Source organism: Stylophora pistillata, chromosome 10, assembly GCF_964205215.1.
Source record: "Stylophora pistillata chromosome 10, jaStyPist1.2, whole genome shotgun sequence".
In the NCBI taxonomy this organism is placed as follows: Eukaryota; Metazoa; Cnidaria; class Anthozoa; order Scleractinia; family Pocilloporidae; genus Stylophora; species Stylophora pistillata.
This window is the reverse complement of record NC_142528.1, coordinates 28782399-28804114: the sequence shown is the minus strand read 5'-3', so window position 1 is coordinate 28804114 and position 21716 is coordinate 28782399. Positions and strand designations below refer to the sequence as shown.

At 36.4% G+C, this 21716-nt stretch overlaps 4 protein-coding genes across 4 annotated transcripts in view; 2 read left to right on the top strand and 2 right to left on the bottom strand.

Moving 5' to 3' along the window:
- The window catches only part of LOC148722574 (large ribosomal subunit protein uL15-like), a 28401-nt gene extending 21452 nt beyond the window's left edge, over positions 1–6949 (top strand). The window contains exons 2-3 of the mRNA XM_088734973.1: positions 6231–6405; positions 6777–6949. Of these exons, the coding sequence (XP_088591099.1) occupies positions 6231–6405; positions 6777–6905 (304 nt within the window). The 3' untranslated portion in view covers positions 6906–6949. The remainder of the gene's footprint in view (positions 1–6230; positions 6406–6776) is intronic.
- On the bottom strand, positions 358–3743 carry LOC148722575 (uncharacterized). Its single transcript, XM_088734959.1, has 2 exons — positions 2625–3743; positions 358–1267 (listed from the first exon to the last, which is right to left on the bottom strand). Exons 1-2 carry the CDS (start codon positions 3547–3549, stop codon positions 516–518), a joined length of 1677 nt encoding a protein of 558 aa, XP_088591085.1. The 5' UTR covers positions 3550–3743; the 3' UTR covers positions 358–515.
- A 3354-nt stretch (positions 6950–10303) lies between the features above and the next one.
- LOC148722573 (endosome-associated-trafficking regulator 1-like) lies at positions 10304–15074 on the top strand. Its single transcript, XM_088737056.1, has 7 exons — positions 10304–10342; positions 10571–10753; positions 11163–11239; positions 11360–11471; positions 12329–12391; positions 13331–13467; positions 14045–15074. The coding sequence occupies exons 1-7, from the start codon at positions 10304–10306 to the stop codon at positions 14142–14144; spliced, it is 711 nt and encodes a 236-aa protein (XP_088593182.1). The 3' UTR covers positions 14145–15074.
- Positions 15075–16116: 1042 nt separating this feature from the next.
- On the bottom strand, positions 16117–20512 carry LOC148722572 (uncharacterized). Its single transcript, XM_088734940.1, has one exon. It carries the CDS (start codon positions 20245–20247, stop codon positions 17005–17007), a length of 3243 nt encoding a protein of 1080 aa, XP_088591066.1. The 5' UTR covers positions 20248–20512; the 3' UTR covers positions 16117–17004.
- Between the last annotated feature and the right edge of the window lie 1204 nt (positions 20513–21716).

Here is a 21716-nt window from a genome sequence, read left to right as displayed (position 1 = left end):
ATGACTTTTGAAGTACTGGCATGTACGCATTCACAGGTTTAGTGACTCCTGCTAGCCATTAGGTAATATACGGATTCGAAAGAGCCTCTGAATTTGAATCTGTGAACAATTTCGTCATAAACCTGACTTATCTATCAAAGGATCATAATCAAATAATATTCTTTGCGACCTTTTTTGATAATTACAAATGGGAAAAATTTTACATGCCGAGAAATCGAATACGAAATGGCGGCGGAGCATACGTAGTGTGAAAGATTTGCGGAATTTAAAAATGGTTGCCGTACAAAGCTTTGTGTGAGAAATTCTTCGTTTTCACTTGACGTCACTTCCTCTGAGGTCAGGGTTAAAAAACCGGAAGTCGGCCTATATCCGAGTACAAAGGCCTCTAACGATAGCTCATAACCTGCAGCATCAACGATAATATTTTTTCTAAATGTGTAAGCGCGGAAGACCGGCTATGAAACCCCGCTAAATTTGTTGTAGAAACTGTAGCGGAAAATCAATCGAGCAGTGCATTAATCATGTTGTTCTGAATCGAGACGAGCGCAAACTAAATCTTTCTTTTTTTGCATGTGCGCTAACTTGGCATGTATCTGTGCATCTGTTCTAGACGACAAATTAAAAGGCTTTTGCCCTGAAATTCTTGAACTAACTACAAAATTGTATAATGAAGAGATATTTTCCGCAGATGTCTCAATATCTGTTAGATTTATAACTTTTATTACACTTGCTAACAGAACCGACTCATAATTTGTCCATGGTCCACGTATTTGGGGAGTTCCTGTCGAAGATAGAAATTCCGATCCCTTCAGCCTTTTATGGATTCCAGGTGATCTTTTTCTCTTCAACCCTGAAGGCTTCGAGGTAGGACGAGAACTGGCACCGTACTCATTTTCGCAACCCACACAAGAGCACGAAGAGGAACATCCCTGTCCGTGTCTCAGGCAAGGACACTTGGACTTGATTAATCCATCCCTGCAGGCTGCGAATTTTTTGACATCTTCTCTCTTCTTAGCCATACTTTCTCCACATCTACAGCTTAAGTGTCTATGTGGCATTTTACCGGCTGTATCTTCCCCATTGGTCCCTGGATCTTGGTTCAAATTACCACAGTTTTTGCAACTGCACCTTCTAGTACACGACATTCCTTTCCGCACACAAGGGCAGACCTTGCGTGCGGATGAAAGGCACGATGACTTGATTCCTCTCGCCAGATTTTTGCCACAGCAACAGCCTTTAATATTTTCTTTTACTGATATTTCAGAATCTGCAAGAAACAGGAATTAATTTTGTCAACAGCTTAACATTCATGATGAGTTTTAAGCTGTTGGATCAGCTTTTATTTTTTATAAATTCAGGTTGGCTATATGGTAAAGGGTTATACTTTATTCTGCGTAAAGCCGAGAAAATGGAAAAAATGAGAAATAATAAGTCATTTACATTAATTTCTAATGCATCATGTATTTTTATATGTGCATGATTGTTCTCAACAGTGCACGTCATCCACTATGCCTCGGCTAAAAGTGGAGAACGTCCGATGTAATCGCATAGCTAAAGGTAAACTCGCGGTCTGATTGGCTATCGATGAGAGGGTATTTAGGGTGGAATTGCACTTGTGCGTAAAGCGATATTGCTGACGTGAGTCGCGAGAAAAAATTATTGCGAACGTAGAAACAAAATTGCAACTCGTGTTACGAAAATTTCACCTTGTAAATGAATTGAAATTTAAATTTTAGAAAATTTGAGGAAACCATTCCTACTCAAAGTACGAGAAAACGCAAAGAATGAAAAAACAAAAGGGCAGAGACGAGGGAACAAAGCCCAACAACAGTTCATGCCGAGGAAACCAAACAAGCGTCGCGAAAGAACAACGAAAACTCACCGGTTTTCTGTAGATCTTGTTTTGATACCGGTACGCTTGAAATTTTCCTTTCGCTTAGGGATTTGAGCATCCAGTTGCTGATTGTTGGCGCCACATTTTGCAAAGTTGACTGGTAGCAGGCAACTCCAAGACATTAATTGAATGAAAGAACTTCTCTATAAAATCTCTTTCTTAAATAACTCCGTATTTTGTACTTTTAGTTTTTTTCGCCGATGATTGAGAAATGTGAGACACTTTTTTCTCCACGAGTTTGAAATAAAAGTGGTTTTCATTCTAAAAATATCTTGTTCCCTATTCGCTAGATCTTGATACCTGACTTTGAAAGGGTTTCCATTGTTTATGTACTGGCATGGCGCACAAAAATATGAAACGTCTTGTTTCGCCCAGTGATTTGATGACTTTAGCTATGCGATTCAAGAAAAACTCAATGCTTGACGAGTGAATTCCATGTTAAATTTTACTTGAAAAACCAATATCGCACTCATCACTTCGCGATTCGTGCGCTATAGGTTTCTCACGTGAAATTTAAGGTGAACTCACTCACCAGGCAGTGAAATTTTCTATAGTATTCCCCGAGTAATATTTCTTGTCGATGTGCATGCGCAAACTCTTACATGTTAAATCAATGAATGAAATTTTGACTGCATCGTCCAGTTTAAACGTTAATCAATAAGTACAAATCAATTTGGAATTGAATCTTACGTAATTTATTACCCGCAGTACTGACAGGCGGTGTACTCACTTTGCTTCTTTGTAGCATCGTAATGTCCGCAAGCTGTTGCATCAAATGCAAGGTATAATGGTGATGTGGCGATGAAACAGTCTGGGACGAAAGTTGTATAAGGAAAAGATGCCAATGATGTTATTACAACCACGGGAATTTGAAGCACATCTGCACAAACCCTTACAACAAGGTCACCGAGATTACCGCTAAACGTCCCACGTTCTCTAAAGAGTTCGGTTTCTTCGTTAAGTCTAGAAGGATCCACCCCTGCGAGAAATTGGTAATTTTCATTACTTTGTACTTGATCCACAAAAAGTTTTCTCAAGTTATAAGCATTTTCCTCCTCGCAGCCTCTTAGTAAACCCAGATCTTCAAGGTGCGCCGTAAGAGCAGGATTCTTATCGATGAATTCTGGAAGTCTTCGCAATTGCCTTACAATGCTGGTGAAAACACAATCACCATCTCCGGAAACGGGATCAATTGTAAGTCCAAACGAGGCAAGGTTTCTTGAAAGATTGAAGCGATGATTATTTGCATTTTCCATCCCTTGCTTATTTTCACTGGTCAATGAATTTTGTGTTATATTCTGCAGGAAGAGCGAGTCAAAAAAATCTGCTGATCTGTCCTTGACAGTGTTACTAATTTTTTCAAGTAGGCTATAAAGTTGATTGGTGATGTTTAATATTCTCTTTGCTACAGCATCAGAAAGGAGATGACTTATATCATCCGCCATTAATATCAACTCGTCATCTTGCTGGAACCACGACACAGGCGAGACTTTTTCAGCGTTGATAGTTGCATTACTCTTCACTAAATCATTTAATAAATTGTCATCATTTGTTTTGGTGGTTTTATCATTAGCTGCCTGGTCGTTTTCTAGTGGAACATCTGGAACCACGCGATGATTTTTGACATGTTTTTCTCCTTTTCTTTTCGTGTTCATGTAATGAAAAAGAACTGTTAATATTGCAATTGCAAGTTCAGGACCAACAACGGATGTTCCACATAAGAGAGATCTGTTTAAACTTCGGTGAATTCTCTCGTTTCCCGCAGTCCCTGCGCCCGGCTCTATATCAGAGAGACAGTCATTATTAATGTGCCGTCTTAACTTCACTATTTCATTAGAAAGAGGTTCAAAGTAGCTATTCTAAGTTTCATTCGTTTAAACTGAAAATAATGGTAATATATGCTTCTTATTTGTGTCATTTTAAAGGTACTAAAGGTGAAGCTACAAAGCAAGAACTTAGTTTGCCTGTTCCAGGTAATTTTGAGTTAAAGGTTTTTCATAACTTTTGCTCATGTGACAAAGCGAAGCGCCATTTTGCGGGGTGACGACGTTACAGCGGACCAATCCTTTTCCATCGCCCTAGAAAAAAGCTTTTCTGCTTTAGAGTACACTTTAAAGCTTTTATTAACCCAGAGTCTTTTTGTATGCCTAATTCATTCGTGAAAATTCACATCACTAGTGGTTTATTTATATGACAAAGATCCAATATAAAACCTCCGCAAAATATGTAGGAACTGTGTCGGAAGATATGGAAAGCATGAGAGACACCAGTGTTGCAAGGTTATATCAGAAGACACTGTTCATATTTAACAATTATTCGCCGAGGGCAAGGTGAATATCGTCGAATAATCCCTGAGACGAAGTCAAGGGGATTATTAAACAATATTCGCCGAACCTGAGGCGAATAATTGTTTTAGTGTAATTTCAGAGCTGAACAACAGAGAAATTTCAAAAGTCAACATTTTAAACATTTATTAACATTTTATTTTAACATTTTAAATAAACCGTGCGAAGCAGTTTATATAGCATATAAATGTTACTAAAATGTTATGACTTTTGAAATTTCTCTCTTGTTCAGCTCTTAAATTATACTAAAACAATTATTCGCCTCAGGTTTGGTGAATATTGTTGAATAATCCCCTCGACTTCGTCTCTGGGATTATTTGACGATATTCACCTTGCCTTCGGCGAATAATTGTTAAATAAGGAACCGCTCAATCAATCAGATTGCTGGAAACTCTTTGCTTAGCGCTGAAATTATACTAATTAACAATTAAAATGATATCACATAAGAATAACAATCTGCAAGTTAATTAGTTCAGATGCCAAAATAGCATTGACATGTTTGTGCATGCATTTTATCAGCCTGAATGAAAACATGCTCCACTGGAAAATAATGATTTTGCCAAAAATGTATATTTTGATCCAAACTTTTCAAATGGCATTAGCCATGCATGATTTCTGATAATTGACATATGTGAATCCTAAGTTGTCAATTTATTAATCCTTTGAGTGATCTTTTACTGTTTGTTTTGTATTCCAAGTAATTTTATATATTCATTTACAATCTATAGTAACAACAAAAAGTATTGAAAATTATGTTTATTTGAGTTGTATATAATAAATTCAATTCCTATCATATGGTGTTATGTTTTGTGTAGTTAAGTGCAATTTAATGGAGTTAACAATGTGGAACACAAGTGCTTTCTGGCACGGCCAGCAGTCTGGCATGCACCTGGATTCCCTGTGTTCTTGGTCCATAGGGTGTTGTTCAGTTTTGTTAGCATTTTAGTCAGCGTATTTCCCTGTTTTTCTCCTTCTGCGCGCGGGCTCATGGCTGGGTCGCCTGGATGTCTCAGGCACCCTACGTCCACTTTGTGGGGCAGTTGTTAAAGTGTCTATATTCTATTATTCCTATTTTCCTGAGAAATTCCTCGGAATTTCCTGAAGGACCTAATCTTGGTGAGACAAAAGTGAAATGTGTATCCTAAGAAATTCCTAGGAATTTCCTAGGATTTTTTTCCGGATTTTAATTTTTTTTTCACTCCTAGGAATTTCCTAGGACATTTCTAAGAATTCTTTGAATTATTTGTCCCAATTTACTGTGAAATTTCACACCTTATTCCTAGGAATTTCCTAGGAATATTCTTAGGAAATTCCTAGATCTTTTCGCAAGGGTTCCTAGAAGTCAACATATCTCTGACTGGGACACCTTTGGGCCACTGAAAACTTAATTTTACTTTTTGAATGACCTGTAGTGAAAGAATAAATGAGATTTAAATGTCATACTTTCCAAATGTCGTTATTTTTTATTTTATTTTTTTTTATAATAATTTGATCATACATCGAAAAATTGAGATTAATCTTTTAACTGAAAATTGACTTTTTCAAAGTCCTGTTACTTTGAGAAATTTCTCATGTTTTTGTTTTGGTTTTTTTATGGTAACTTTGTTTGGCATTAACATGGCCTGAAAAAATGTCTAGGGTTTTGAAACACAATGGCTATCAATGTTGAATGTGGTGAAAATTTAGGAAGCTTGTCTAATGCACATTAGAAATATTTACCAAGGCCTTGTTTTTTCCCATAATTTTTATTTCATTACTTGATAACCATTTTACTCTGTGTTTACATTTTGCTTTTGTTGAGGCCGATCTCAAAACTTTCAACATTTGTCAAAAATTTGTCTAAGAAATGTGGAAGCAACTTAAATCTATACAATTTGAATCCATTTAAATATCTTCCAATATGCATCCAACAATTTTGAACTTACACATAAATGGAGAAATGGATGGTTTATTTGACATGGACTAAACAGGTTTAATTATTCACTTTACAGCCATCCAGGATACTTTGGTAAAGTGGGTATGCGTTACTTCCACAAGACAATGAACAAATATCACAAACCAACTGTGAACCTGGATAAACTGTGGTCCCTTGTTAGTGAGCAAACCAGACAGTATTACAAGGACAAAACTGATGGACCAGCACCAGTCATTGATGTTGTCAGAGCTGTAAGTGCTACGAGATAGCATTATCTCATTCAAACCCATCACCTCTCAAGAGTTGATTAATAATTCTTCCTTACACCCCTATACATTCTTTACATATCAGACAAGAAGTACTGTACATGAGGCTACTGCAAGAGGTGAAATTAATTTTGTCGGGCAATTCAGTACATAAATTTTTCAAGGATTCTTGCAACTTAAATTTTTCAGTCAATTTGTAGAAAAAATTTTTTTCCAAATTTGGTGAACTGGACCAATGTTTTCTGTATGCACACTTCGTGTTTCTCCTCCAGCATTATGACCAAGTGGACTGTGATTTGAAGAAAATGAAAGATTTATTTTCTTCTATAATTTGTTTTTTTCTTGAATTCTGTTAGGGTTACTACAAGGTTCTTGGCAAAGGTCTTCTTCCCAAACAACCAGTGATTGTTAAAGCAAAGTTTTTCAGTCGCAGAGCTGAAGAAAAGATCAAGGAAGTTGGAGGTGCTTGTGTCCTTGTGGCATAAAAAATTATGCAACTGTACAAAATAATAAAAGTTTTCTGGTTGGAGTTTCTGTTTCCAGTTGTTGTTAATTCAGATTGAACCTCTGCTAAATTTGCTGTTCTTTGTTTCTTTATTCCTCTCACTGAAAGCTTTTTACAATAGGGGAATCCTTGTTTACAATATTTGCCTCATTAGCATAAGCAATTCAGTTTCTGATGGAGCTAAAAATAAATCAGTTCTGAATATCGAAAGGTCAAAGTACGATTAACTCGGCCAAAGAATACGAGCCTGATGCATTGAACACTTTCTGTGCAACACAGGTTTAAAAACTCAAAATTTTTCATAGAATGTATAAGCTCATTAGTGCTTTTGCCACCCAGAAATTTTGCAGTTTTTGATGGACTATTTCTCCTTGAATATTACACCCAAAGAGCTAAAAATTTCACCATGTACTAAGGTTTTCTAGCTCTTTAGCTGCCTGAAGTAAATTTGTATCTAACATGCTTCGTTCTTTACGCAAAGCCGTATGCAAATGAGCAAAAATGTAAACAATGACGTCAGCATGAATCTGCCTATAGCTCACAGAATGCCATCTCATTCAAGAGATACAAGCTTCTCATTCATTAAGGCTAGACCATAGCATTTGAAATTCTCAATCACCAATTCTTACAACAGTACTATGCAAGTATAGTTTGTGATTGATAATCTACATTCCTGATGTAGAATTATGCATGCAATCACTCATCTACCTTCTTGGGTTCATAGTTCTACATGGTTTCTAGAAGACCTTCAGTGGCCAGGGAAGGGAGGCTACTGTCACTAACCACAGTTTGAGCATTTGAGGAAAAAAAGAAGAAAAAACAACCTCTAAGACTTAGCAATTGGACAATTCTAGACAAAGTTGAAGATTTGAATTTATCTTGAGGTTCTTCTTTGTTTTGTTGTCACTCTATTCCCGGTTCTTTGAGTTAAAGCTTCTTTGTTCTTTTTTCTATTCCCTATATGACAATCCATTTATGTTTGGATTGAGCAATCTAAACCAATCCTCTGTATAGTTACCCAAAATGCTCTGTTATGGATCACACAAACATTACCAAATTCCACTTTGATAATGGTGTTGAAAATTTACATCAACTTTATTTATGAAGGATTGATCCCCAGAATGCACAGTTAGAGTAAACACTACCTGACTCCAACAACAATGCTGAAACAAAATTCTAATCTAAGTACAGAAGTAGCAGATACCTTAAATTAATGCCTGCACTGGAAAATGCACTCTGACCTCATGCATACACAAATATCAATCAATCGATTGTCAAACAAACAGCCATTTTAAAATGAAATGAATGTTTGTAGTTTGCTCTATACTTCATGGACTAATGTAATGTTTTTCTCAATTCAATACAATATGGACAAGTATGAACACTAAAATATAGGCTTGGTTGCCATTACACACCCAGTTATAGTCTCCATAGAATTACTGTGAAAACTATAAAAATTGTGAACACCAGTGGTGTTAATAGAATTTTATCGTGTTCAAAGGAAAGAGCCAATCAGATTATGAATAAACCACAAGCATGTAACAGTAATTAGTCTCTGGTTTCCAGGTTTGATCACATTTCTCAATGGGTTAAATTCAATTCAAAGTGCTCACAATTTGCAAAGTCTCACTATAAAAATGGGAATTCCTAGCTGTTGAAATAGAATCAAGAACTACAGTGACAAGTGCATTTAGCAGAACTAGAAAGTAATACTAAGGCCTCAATTACTCCTACATGTACATTTAATGTAAAAGGAACCTGTACTCAACATACACCTCCATAGGGTGGATGCAGACACATCTCTGATTACTGAAATTATTGAAAAATAAAGGTCTCTAGGTGGCTCTGCACTAATCCCACCAATGTTCTTCTTATCCAAACAAATATCAATGTACTGATTGCCAGTCCGTGATAAAAGTTGTCTTTGAGTTCAGGTACAAAAGTCATAAGTGGGTTTTTCACAGTGATCCAAACATGATGTCATCCAGCACATGGGAAAGTACCTCAAGTTGTCTGTCGATGATTGTGAATTTGTGTGGTGCACTTTAAAGCACCAAATAAAAAATACAGTAGTCACAATTCATCAATCATGCATTGTAAAGAAGAGTCAAAAACAAATGGGAGACAAACCTACAAAACCATAAGCAAGGTTGGGTACATTCACTTGAGCTTTCCGTTTGATCTGACTTGTAACCAACAAAAAAAAAACAGAAGAGTAAATTATCTAATTATTACATGTATTTTCACATGATCTTGCATTAGATTTTCTCATTTCCTCTTTATTCATTCTATTTCAAGTTGTCACCCATAACTTGAAAACCCAAAATAGGAATACTGAAAAGAACCAGTAATCCCCTATTTACAACTCTCTTTTTTCACTCTGTTATTCTTTTGAGCATGTTTGAATATGCAGTGAGACAACAATAAAATTTTAAAACTGAGGTGTTTTGTTTCCATAAAAAGAATTAAATACTTTGTCACAACAATAAGACTTTCAAATACTCTTTACTAACACTGAAACATAGTTATATTTCAAATGCTTACATTTCCTCCAACAACACAGAGTGCATCACTATCTTAATCTCTTCAGGTAACTACTTGTATGTCATGTTCATGAACAAGTTTTGCACTTTCCTCTTGGAAATCTAGCACACATTACAAACACTGGCAGTAGACCTGCATAACAAGTAAATGCTTTTTTTCATGAAGTACCCTTCAACTACAAATATCTGACCATTAATTCTCCTTTCAACCCCCATCTATTTCCCTGTGAATTAGCAGAGAGAATTTGGTGTCAGAATAACAGAACACCATCCAGCTGATTAATTTCACTATTTTCATGTTGCTGGATAAATTACTGACACTGTGAGGATACCATAGAGACTAACCTCACATGGGAGTCAGAGGGATAAAAATGACCAAAGCTGGCCAAACATCAAGAATAAAAAAATATGGCAAACAATATTAAAAAATATTTAGATTAATAATATGAGGGAAAAATGGATGTTCAATTCTAGCTACCACCAGTAAATTACATCTCATATTCATTAACAAATTAATGAACTTATGGATTCAATATATACATGCGAGCTTCATCTTTCTTTCTCTTTGGTTTTGGTCCTCCAGTTGCCTCAACAAACTCAGGGATGTACTTTTTCAGTAAAGTATCAAAATACAATTCAAGGTTGTGACCCATTTGCTAGAAAACCAATTGTACCAATTGGTTTTCTAGCAACTCTTAAAGTTTGATATGGTATTCAAGAATTAATATTCAGAGTCACATCAAGGGAAACAATTGCAAATTAATTAGCCCTAAGGCTAATTTCTTTTAACATGTGGAGAACAAAATAATTCTGAAGGAGACCAAACCATTAAAGAATGCAAAGAGTGAAGTTTCAAAGAGCAAGAGTTGTTAAGGTGCTGTTTATTTTAGTTCATCTAGAAGAAACCCAGATGGATTTTATCTGCAATTTTGGCACAATCACTGGTTATTAAAAGAAAAAATTAATCATGAAAAAGTGTTCCTTTTTTCTAATGATAGTAATTGTGATTATTTGAAATTAATTTAAGATGATAATTTTTAGAAATAGAACAACAAACACACTATTTCAATATTCAGAGGTCTTTTGTGTTTGAAATGTATAGGGAACCAAAAGTCAAGAATTGGACAGAGAAACTGCCGGCAAAAGTGACAGCGGCTCAGAAACAGAGCATGACAGTAAGTCATCAAGTAGCCTTGAGTCACCAAGGAGCGGAAGCATCAACTACTTTGTAGCATCTCTGGACAGCTCTAAGACTCAGGAAAAGATCATTGAAGAAATGAATCAGGTTAGATGAGACTATACCTTTAGGAAAGCATTAAACACCTATTGGTGAAAGTTTCTCATCCTTCATGATAGCAATAATTATAATACTTACTTTTGGTATGGACCTAAATAACTCTTGTTTTAACCACACATAATGTTATGTTAAATTTAATTAACATCTCCTCTGGGACTTTCAAAACCTTAATTATGATCTTATTTAAAACTCATCCACAAAAGTTCCCATTTATTCAATTTGACTATTCATTTTATTTAGGTATTCCACAAAGAAACTCCCTTTTCTGCTTGTTTTCAACTGTATAATTCGTGTTACTAAGAAATAAACCTATTGAATTCTGCCATTACTCTTAGGAGGCAGTAAACACTTTCAGAATACAAAAGTTGATTTAAAATTTGCCATGTTATGTCACCAGTTGAAAGAGGAAAATGAAAAACTGAGAAGAGAGTTAATACAAGAATCCAACCAAGCGGTGGATAAAGAAAAAAGGAGGTGATATGAATCAGCTATGAAATATTTATATAAAGAGGCACTGTGATGGTAAAGTTTCTTGCCCAAAAAATAAATAACAATTTGTAATAACACATTTGTATTGTTTCCTATCTCTACCAGAATCATAAGTTTGCAAAAGAAACTAGCAAAGATTGAGAAAAGAGAGGCAGATGAAACTGCGGCTTTAGAAAATATGGTGCAAATGGTGGAGAAAAATTTAGAATTGACTACGGTGAGAAGAATGCATGACTGAGACTTATCAATAGAGGCATTTAAGCTTGTAGTTCAGACAATACATATATCTTATTAACCAAGCACGAGGGCCGTACTAGGAGAATATTGGCCCGAGGTCTTGACAGTACGGACCGGGCGCAGCGAGGTCTGTACAAAAAAGACTGAGGACCGATATTCTTCCAGTACGGTCTCGAGCAAGCTTGGTTTATAAGAGATTTAATTATTATATGACTGAAGTTCAAAGGGACACAAGTGTGGTATCATTTGGGACCATTCGGGACAGTGCCCGGTCCAATACTGAGAGAATATTGGACCAGCAATAGAGCATTTTGATTGGTTGATTTTAGTTATTGGCCCTCTGACTGCCTGAGTCGTGTAATAATGTTGGTTATTAATATCTAGATTTGTTCCTTCACAAGCTCCTCAGCTGGTTTGCTATAACTTTGACATTCTTTTAGTGATTCAGATTGTGTGAGAATCAACAGTTTTTAGAAAGGAGTGTAGGCTATGAATATTTTAGTAAAGCAGTAACAGATTTGAAACAAGTCTTTTACAGCCTTTTATCAACTAGACTTCCAAGGCATTTGATGCAAATCTGTTAACTTTGTCACCTACTATTCTTAAGATAGCTAAAAGTTATATTGATAGTTATATAATGTTTGATAAAGTCTTTATATCAACCCACAATATGTAAAAAATACAATTGCCAATAGATATTAAAAAAGCACCATAAATTTCTATTAATTATTGACTCAGAATATCACATTTATCATTTAACAATATTAAACAAGGGAGTCCTAATGAACCTGTTTGAGTTCAAAACTCTCTATATCTCAACATTTATTGTTATTATAGCAAAGAGCTCTCAGAGCTGAAGCTACAGTTGCAAAATTGAGAGAAGAAGTGAATTTATTAAAGGTATGGTTAAAGATTCTTAACTTTGTTGCCATTTGCTAGCTAGTGATATACATGAAATGCAGCTATCAGATAACATTCTGGACAAAGGTAAATCTGTGCAAAAAAGATAACAAACTGTTTACAAGGTATTTGAAAAACTTGATTGTTATGTAAGTTGTCTTAAACAAAGACAAAATGATATTTCCAAGGTTTTTAGTGAAGCATTTTTGCTGGCAATTCACATTGTTTACACATCTATCACATTTTTCCATGGTATTTTTTCATGGCATTTTTCATTCGGCATTTCCTTGAATGAGTGCCCATGCAGTAATAAGCTGCCTCCTCTGAATAAATACCCACCCCTTACACCATAATTTCAAGCAAGGACTCCCCCCTAAAATAAGCCCCCTTCTCCTCTTTTCACTTTTTTAGGGATGCAAGGAAAAGCTGTTTCTATTGCCATTTATTTCTAGCTAATTTCAGCTTCAACTACAGCTGAATCAGTAAAAGAGAATAATAAGCTCCCCTTTCAATTAAGCACCTTCCTCTAATATGTGTATCACCTTCTTGCCCAAATTTTTTTTCAAAGACTGCAGATTACACATGTCTTTCGCATGGGCTCGTGAAATTTGTTTTGGTCATTGAAACACTTGTGCTTGATTATTCCAAATTGTGCTTAAAATTAAGAAATAATTGTTCTCAATTATTGATTTGGAATCTTGAAAACTTTTCTTTGTCATTTCTAACATTTGCAATGTTCTGTTAGCCAATATTTATGGTAATTACCCAAAACTGTATGTCACTTTGAATATAAAATTATAAAATGTAAGGATGCACTTAAAAAGAGCCAATGTCTGCATGGTTAACAGTCAGATATGAAGCAAAATCTGTATGGGTTAGACTAAGTTTGATTTACCTTTACATATGGTTCACAATCATTTTTCTGCAATCCTTTGTCAGACAGAATCTGTTCCCATAGTAACATATAACCAGCTGTTAGATGCCAATCATTATACAATGACAGCTGTCAAAGATAAATCAAAAGCTGCTGCTGATCAAATGAACATAGCAGCAAAAAATGCTGAGCAAGCAGTAAGGTGTGTGCTTATTTTTGTATAATCAAGCTTGTTTAATTGTGACAAAAATTAATATTAATTCTTTTCAATCTATATATCAGTGCCCTTTGTTTTTGAACAGGTCTTGGTAATGAATCCTATTGTCATCAATTTATTCCACTGCAACTTTATCAGTATCAATTAATTGTATTTGTGAGTCTTTGATCATCATTTTCAAAATCAAATGATGTCTATTTTTATTCATCTACTTGTATTCAGCTTTTGTAATGTTGGTTGCAGGAGCAAAATACTTTGATTTAAACATTCTGTATTGATCAAGCATTACATTTTAAATAGTAAAGATGTCCCCATGTTTAAAGAGGGATTATTGTTGTTTAAAAACTCATACTGACATGTTATTTTACCAAATTGTTGCTTTACATGTATGGTCAAAACAACGGCAATATTGAACTCTGTTAGCTTATTTAAAACCATACATACAGTGCTAACATTTCTGTTCAGAGAAAGAACAGTCTATCTTTCCACACTTGTACTGCAGAGCAGTGTGTAATTTATATTTCAGTGAGTCATTTGTGACTGCTCATTTGTTTGCTTTTAGGCAACTGCTTACTGGAGTGGATACACTGAAGTTCATCTCACAACAGCTTGAGTCTATTGATAGAATAACAGACGTTCATGTACATTCAGAGAAGAGTTAACCCTTTGCAGCATATCATTGATAGCCATATTTTCCATTCTCTTTTCTATGCATTTCCTTGAGAATGACATTGAGAACTTGTTTTGAAATCAAAGTTTCCTAGGTTGGCAGTCATTTCCTCCATTCTGATGATTTTAATGAATGATTCAGCGTGATCACTTTTAGGGTTTCAAGGTTAATACAGAGTGGTCTACACCAGATGGTGATGGCTGGATACCTTACTGTTGCCACCCAATGCATGGTATTAGACCTACTCAGGAAAAAGGTTCCTCTTTTTAGGAGTGGACTACTTTTGACAAATGATCAGTCTCAGTCAAAAAACAGATTTGATTCAAAATCCATGAGCTTGCAGCTAAGAAGAAAATTAACCAAGAAACTGCTTACCTCCTGTGTTAACATCCTGCTTGTTTCCCCCCAAGAAAATTGTTTCTATTTGATTGAAAATATTTTGGATACTTACAACCATAGCATTTAATGGCAATCTTTATGAAAATAAAGAGTACTTATTTTTTCTTTGGATGATCCCACAGTACTGTTAAAAAAAAAAAACTGGTTTGCAACACTCAGGGTTTTTTAGAAAATAACAGATTCACGGAACAAAATATCTTTTTTAATGGTTGATAATGTAGATGATTAAGAAAATCAATATTCTGGTAAATGAAGTTTTAATGAGGTAAATAGAGAATTCTTGTCATATATGTAGTAATTAGAAGATGCAGGCATTCTTGTGAAAGAGTTTGGGAAAGAAATATCTTCATATATACCTCTTAACACAAATAAAAGTACGATGGCTTGTAACTTATTTATTTCATTTTTACACCTATGGATGCATTGATAGCCATTAAAATATAAGCAATGTGTTCTGAAGAAACATCTTATTGGTGCTAAAAAAACAAATTAAAAAAATCTCCATGCCTCTTCTCTTTGAAAATTCTGCCTTGAAGTATGTTGACTGTTTTGTAAAAAGATATCTACAGATGTAAATGGATGAATAGAGTTTCTATTTTATCCTTTTTTGACCAATAAACATATAAAGCAGTTCTAGAAGAGTGAAAACCATACAGGAAGGTATTACACTGAAATGAGGTCAAAATTTACTCATTAGTGAAATCCAGTATAGAATTAACCACTCTAACCTTACCACAGCTTTTAGGTTCATTTTGGCCTTTTTTAGTTAACAATGGATTTCAAGTGTTTTGCTTTTTGTATACTGACTTACACGATGATGCTCTTCTTGAACAGGAAGCCCCTAAAAATTAGTTGAAAACAAATGTACCACAGCTGATCTACTTCCTTCTTATCACCTTTCTGATTTTCAGAATAATGTATAGCAAGGAGAAATTACTAATTGATCACTTGTTGGAGGAAAAGGAGAAAATCAATGTATGATATCCAGTTTCAAAGAACACACCTAGTTCTACCCTCTAAAATACCTTTGGATCAGATTGAAAGATTATTAGAATAAAGGTGTTTGAACACAGAAACTTTAATCACTTGCTTTTCCAGTCAAATTGTATAGAGTTTAGTATTCTTTTAAAAGTTTGGAAAGTTACATTTAAATTTCAAAGTCCTGCAAAAATTATGGAGACTAGCAATAGAGGTGTTGAAAAAAATGGAAAGAAGTCTCAAGGATTATGTTTTTCCAAAGCTGCAACAAGTGGAAATCTTTGTGAGGCCTCCCTGCCTCCACTTTTTTCTGTCAAGGGGACTCCTCTCTTTTCTCTGATTTCCTTTCAGTTATTTAATCTATGTGCCAAGCTCCATTGGTCTCGTAAACCTTGCTTTAAAAAATAGATAAGTTTCCTTAACTGGCCAGGAACCTACTCCAGGGATTTCTGATTTTAGATAGAATAACGGTTTCTTGAGGGGGGCTTCATAGATTTTAACTGATTTTGAAAAGGCCATGCCCATCTCCCATAGCTTCCAGGTTGTCTAAACATTGGGGCTAAATATGTGACAACACAAAGTTTAAATCGGTTTACAATATTTATTCTACAATGGTCTGGTACTATTTACAAGTAGTGGTAGCTTAAAATTAAGCCCTAATGAAGTCTGACTCTTCATCTTCGGATTTTGCAGTAAAACTGATCGTCATTTCATTATATCAGACAAGTAACACGCCATAAATATGTACAAAAATGACATCAATATTTACAACAAAAGTAGAAACCTCTAAAAAATTGTTTCAATTAAAGTTATATCAATCTTACACCACTAACCTCCAAAAAAAGCCTGTTGTCTTTAAAGCTTAAGGCAGGACACGTTGATTCACAATTTGGTTATTTTTTTTTCTACTTTTGCTAAACGAGTGAAACTACTTGAACCAGTTCGCTTCAATCGGAAAAAAAAAGCAATAGAAAGAAAATCTTGGTATGCTACCATGTAATCTGTACTGTTATTTACTCATCTGATCCGCTTAAAATCTCTAAAAGAACTACAAAAGTTTAAACAGCAAAACTATTCCTTGTAACAAACACAGGCGATCAAAACATACACGAGCATGAAGTGGATTAGGATCGAAACTAACCAATCATCAAATAACCAAGTTTCCTGAGAGGTCCGAGGTTTGTTTGTTCTCTCTGCAGTAAGCTTTGTGTTTTTACTTCAATGTCATTGGTTCATTTATAAAAGAAAAAAAGATTGACATCTTTTCTTTCAAGAAACATGTTCATTGGTTCATTTTTCTTCATTTCGATCCGGTTCAAATAATTCCGCTGCTGTCAGCACTTTACAATTTACACAGTTTGCTTTCACTTTTGATTTGAGTTGTAATTTGTCACTGAGCTGGTTACCTCACAGTTATTTGAATAGTAAGTGGCTGAGATAATTTTTTTACAGTTTACAATTGGAATTGTTGAAGATTAGAGTTCTACCTTACATTTAGACAGACTATTGCTCACTAAATTTAATTCATGTTGTTTACCTGCTGCTGTGATGTTATTGAGTGAGAGGTCTAACGTGTGTAGCTGACAGTTGTTTGTAATGGCGTGAGCCAAGTGCTGTGCTCCTGTGTCTGTGATGTTATTGCCTGAGAGGTTTAACGTGTGTAGCTGACAGTTGTTGTTTGTAATGGCGTGAGCCAAGTGCTGTGCTCCTGTGTCTGTGATGTTATTGTTGTGGAGGTTTAACGTGTGTAGCTGACAGTTGTTGTTTGTAATGGCGTGAGCCAAGTGCTGTGCTCCTGTGTCTGTGATGTTATTGTTGTGGAGGTTTAACGTGTGTAGCTGACAGTTGTTGTTTGTAATGGCGTGAGCCAAGTGCTGTGCTCCTGTGTCTGTGATGTTATTGCTTGTGAGGTTTAACTCGCGTAGCTGACAGTTGTTGCTTGTGATGGCGTGAGCCAAGTGCTGTGCTCCTGTGGCTGTGATGTTATTTTCTGAGAGGTTTAACGTGCGTAGCTGACAGTTGTTGTGTGTAATGGCGTCAGCCAAGTGCTGTGCTCCTGTGGCTGTGATGTTATTGTAATCGAGGTTTAACGAGCGTAGCTGACAGTTGTTGCTTGTGATGGCGTCAGCTAAATACTTTGCTCCTTCATCTTCCAATTGATTTCCTTCGAGGTTTAACCAGCTCAGTTGAGAATTACTACATTTTAACAATTTACAAATCTCTAAACCTGCGAAAGGCCCCGTGTTGTTGCGACTCAATTCTAAATATGAAATTCCTCGCATATTCTCCATTACGTTTACTAAGGAAGAACAATCAACTGCTGTGAGGTGACAAGAAGAAAAATCTACACAATTAAAGTTACTTTGTAGTTTCCTCTGCACTACTGTGGTCATTTTACTTGTTTCGTTTATACATTTTAACAGTGTCACTGCTGATTCTCGTTCGTCTTTAGTCGGCCAACAGGTCACTTTCGTTTTCTCTTCATTCTCTGCCCACCCTTCGTTGTAGTCTTCGCTTTCTGTCTCTTCAGTTTTCACGGGAAGAAGGTCAGTGAAAATCTCACTAGGTAGGTCTTCTTGATCGTTCATTAGTCCTGCTAGGAACTGCAACACCAATTGCCATTTCCCGTCCTTGATGTTTTCGGAAACAAAGTTCCTTAATTCTGTTTCATTCATCTTGTTTATTAAGTGCCACGCTGCGAAAAACTCTTGCATCGTCAGATGAATGAAACAGAATTGTTTTTCGTGTTTAAACTCGCGAGTTTGACGGTCGGGTAAGCGGTGGAATAAAGCACTGTCTTCAATTCCGCCTACTTCGTTTCCTCCAAGGATCAGCTTTCCTTCTTTAATTCCGTCAAACGCCACTTTTCCTAGTTTCTCGAATTTCTCCAGCACTTCATCGGGCAAATCATCTGATTCAAAGTCTTCGCGAGTCAAATGCTTATCGCGGAATTCGTTCGTGTGTTTATAGTAAAACACTTTCACTGCAATCTTGTAAATGGTTGTCAATCTGGATGGGAGAGTAACAGCAGCGGAACTGTCGAATCGCAATATTTCTAACAGACTTGAACACATGATGAAGCTGTTTACCGGGACATAACAGAGTGAAAGCAAATTCATGTTGCTGCTGATGTGTCGCCATAGTGTTTCGCCTGTTTGTTTCTCATCTCCGGCAAATTTGTAGACATATTCTTCAATTTGTTTCGATGAGAACCCTACCACTTCGAATATTTTGTCAAATTTCCTATGAAGGTGTTTGATGCTCGACAGAGCCGTAGGTCTCGTAGTGGTTAACACTGAAACATCTTTAAGAAGTTCTCCCTTCACAAGCCCCTCGTAAAGGATTTTGAGCGGCTTTTTCTCGTCAATGCCTCTGGGACAAGTGGACGCACTGTTTTCGTCATGTTTGAATTCATCAAATCCGTCGAAAATTATGAGAACTCCTTTAGGGTTCTCTACTAGGTGATTACAGACCTCGTCATCCAGGTGACGCGTAGGAAAGTACTCGGACTCAACCAGAAGTTCCCTGAGGCTAAGGTCGCCGGCCGAATTGAATCGTCTGAATTTGACGAAGAAAGCAGCATCAAAATGGATTTTGGCACCAGATGCCCAGTCCCTGAGAAGTTTGGTACAATAGAATGTCTTACCGATTCCGGGTCGACCAACGATCAAAACTTTCTTACTTTGTTCATTTAGGAGGTCTTCCAGGCTTTTTGGGTGTGAAGTTTCCTTGCGCGACCTCGGATAAACTTTTAGTTGCTCCTCTCGGTTTACAGCAAAGTTATACTCATCTCTGTCCTGAATCAACACAAGGTTTGTGTAAATCTGATCAAGCGTTAAATGTTTAATTGCTGTTTTATCCCCTGGATCACCTAAAAAAGGTGACTGGAGCTCTAAAAGTTCTTGGGTCTCTTCAGTAATTGTTTCCTTCATGCGTTTGATGAGTTTTTTTCGAGATTTTGTTTGGGAGGAATTTAGATAGGTTTTTAGAAACTTCGAGTCTTCCATGAAACTCCTATCTAGCCATGCCCGTGACAAAATGTAGACGGTTTCAATAAGAATACCAGCGACAAAAATTCCATTCACCGCAATGACAGCGTCCATCCAGAAGCTTTTCTTGGCCGCTAGTTGATTGTGACATTCGTGTAAAGTAGAGTTTCGGGCGCTGTCAGATGAATTTCTCGGCTGGTTGATTCCGTCGGTTAAATAACAGTTAAAATTGGAGGAAAATTTTAAAGGATAGAGTAACTGAGTTTGAAAAATGATAAAGAGAAGTCCTAACAAAAACCTTATGGATAGTTGACCGCAGTAAGCAGAGGATATCTTGTATCCAGTTGATGATGCGACTTCTTGGTTAGGCGGCTGTCTCTCAAGATCATCGTCAGGGATGCGTCGCCGAGACAGTTGATCGAGTGTTTGTCTCACTATTTGGGAGTAACCAGCACAAACGAGTAGAATAACGACGAAGTTAATCACAACAAAACCATAGATAGGAAAACCAAATTTGTTGTGTTCCTTCTCGTATTTGTCGAAACATCTTTTCTGCACGAGTTCGATGTTTTCACTCTTGCCACAGTAGATATCTAACTTGGACTCTTTGTTTTCCATGTCGCGGAAGACAACGAGGAAGGTTCCACCGATAAGTATCCAAAAAAACACTGCCACATATTGGAGTTTTCCGAAAGTCTTTGGCGCTAACAATTCCCAGACCTTTTCCATTGAAAGTGCTGGTATTCTCGTTCTCGTCAATGTCGTTGGAGAGCTGAATAGCTTACATAAACGGGTATTACGACCTTGGTATATTTATCACCGAATGCTGGAACTTTCATTTGATTGGCTTTTCGGAAACTTTTAACTGTCAATAAGACAATGGACTCTCTTGCTGATTTGTGAGCTACTAAGGTGAAGACATTTATCTGGGCGGCTAATTCAAGTAACGATTGGTTAAAATTTCGTATCTGATTAGTTTCCAGGGTGGCGTGAGTTTTTTTTAGCTACTCTAAAGGGGCTTTGTGAAGCAAAACTCATGCCAATCAAACCACTTGACTCCGTCGTGAAAACAATTCCCTGTTTTGATCAATGTCCTCATCTTACCATGGTAGGTATCAGTGACTGAATAGAACTACTCCAGCATGTCCTTTGTCGGCTCAGGATTTGTGATTATCATAATTCCCGTTGTTTTTACGCCTATGAATTTGAACCACGTGCAGTCTCTCCCATATTTTGTCGGCGAAGTCCGTGGCGCGAGTGAAAAATAAAGTAATTGAAAACAAAATTTGATGTTGGCACGCCACGAGGAGATTTTGGAGTGATGTGCTCGAGATGTAGGGACTATGGACTGAGCCTAAGAGCTTGACTTCTTTGTTGGAGTCACATTGCAAAAATACATATACCTCAACGGCCAAGCGTGAGGTCAAGATGGCAGGATATTGGCCGAGTTATTATTGTTTTTTTGCGTTTTAATGAACCGAGACGAATGGTGAATGCTTTATTCGATTCAGTCCATTTCAATCTCACCTTCCTACCCATCCCACCTCAGGGGAGGACATCCATCACACAGTAATCTCGTGCGTGGGAAATTAACGTCTCCTGCCCCTAACCCTGCAGGAGACGGGAGCTCTATTTATTCGTCCCTATCCGAGAAGACTAGAATATCTAACCATTTCTTGATGTTATAGAAAGGTAGCAAATTCTCCTCAAATATTTTAACTGCGGACCTTGAGTGTTGAGACGAGTCACCGTCGAGGCCCATAAAAACGCAAAAAAGATAGAGGCTAATATCCAGCAATTGAACCAAACAGGCCTCGTCAAAAACAGATTTATTATATGGCAAAATAAGAATCAAGAATGATTCGTTTATTTCGAGAGCTGGAAGATTGTAGTGCACTAAAACCAATGAGAAACTTCCATTTGATTGGCTTTTCGAAACTGTTAACTGTCAAAAAGACAATAGATTCTTTATGCATGCTATCGCTGATTTGTGAGCTACTTAGGGGTGGACATTTTATCTGGGTGTTGAATTGTTTAGAAAGAAAATTATAACTCTTGGCTGATTCAAGTAATGATTGGGTAAGATTCTGCATGTGATTAGTTTCGAGCGTGGCGTGAGTTTAGTGAAGCAAAACTTATGTAAATCAAACCACTTGACTTGGGTCGTGAAAATAATTTCCTTTTTAGATGAATGTTCT

Excerpts from the sequence above, each read along its gene's own strand:
- LOC148722575 (XM_088734959.1), bottom strand. The coding sequence starts at position 3,549 with ATGAACACGAAAAGAAAAGGAGAAAAACATGTCAAAAATCATCGCGTG. Across the intron at positions 1,268-2,624 it reads CGATGCTACAAAGAAGCAAA|ATTCTGAAATATCAGTAAAA; the intron begins GTGAGTACACCG and ends TGTTTCTTGCAG.
- LOC148722573 (XM_088737056.1), top strand. The coding sequence starts at position 10,304 with ATGCAAAGAGTGAAGTTTCAAAGAGCAAGAGTTGTTAAG. Across the intron at positions 10,343-10,570 it reads AAAGAGCAAGAGTTGTTAAG|GGAACCAAAAGTCAAGAATT; the intron begins GTGCTGTTTATT and ends TGAAATGTATAG. Across the intron at positions 12,392-13,330 it reads AAGAAGTGAATTTATTAAAG|ACAGAATCTGTTCCCATAGT; the intron begins GTATGGTTAAAG and ends ATCCTTTGTCAG.
- LOC148722572 (XM_088734940.1), bottom strand. The coding sequence starts at position 20,247 with ATGGAAAAGGTCTGGGAATTGTTAGCGCCAAAGACTTTCGGAAAACTC.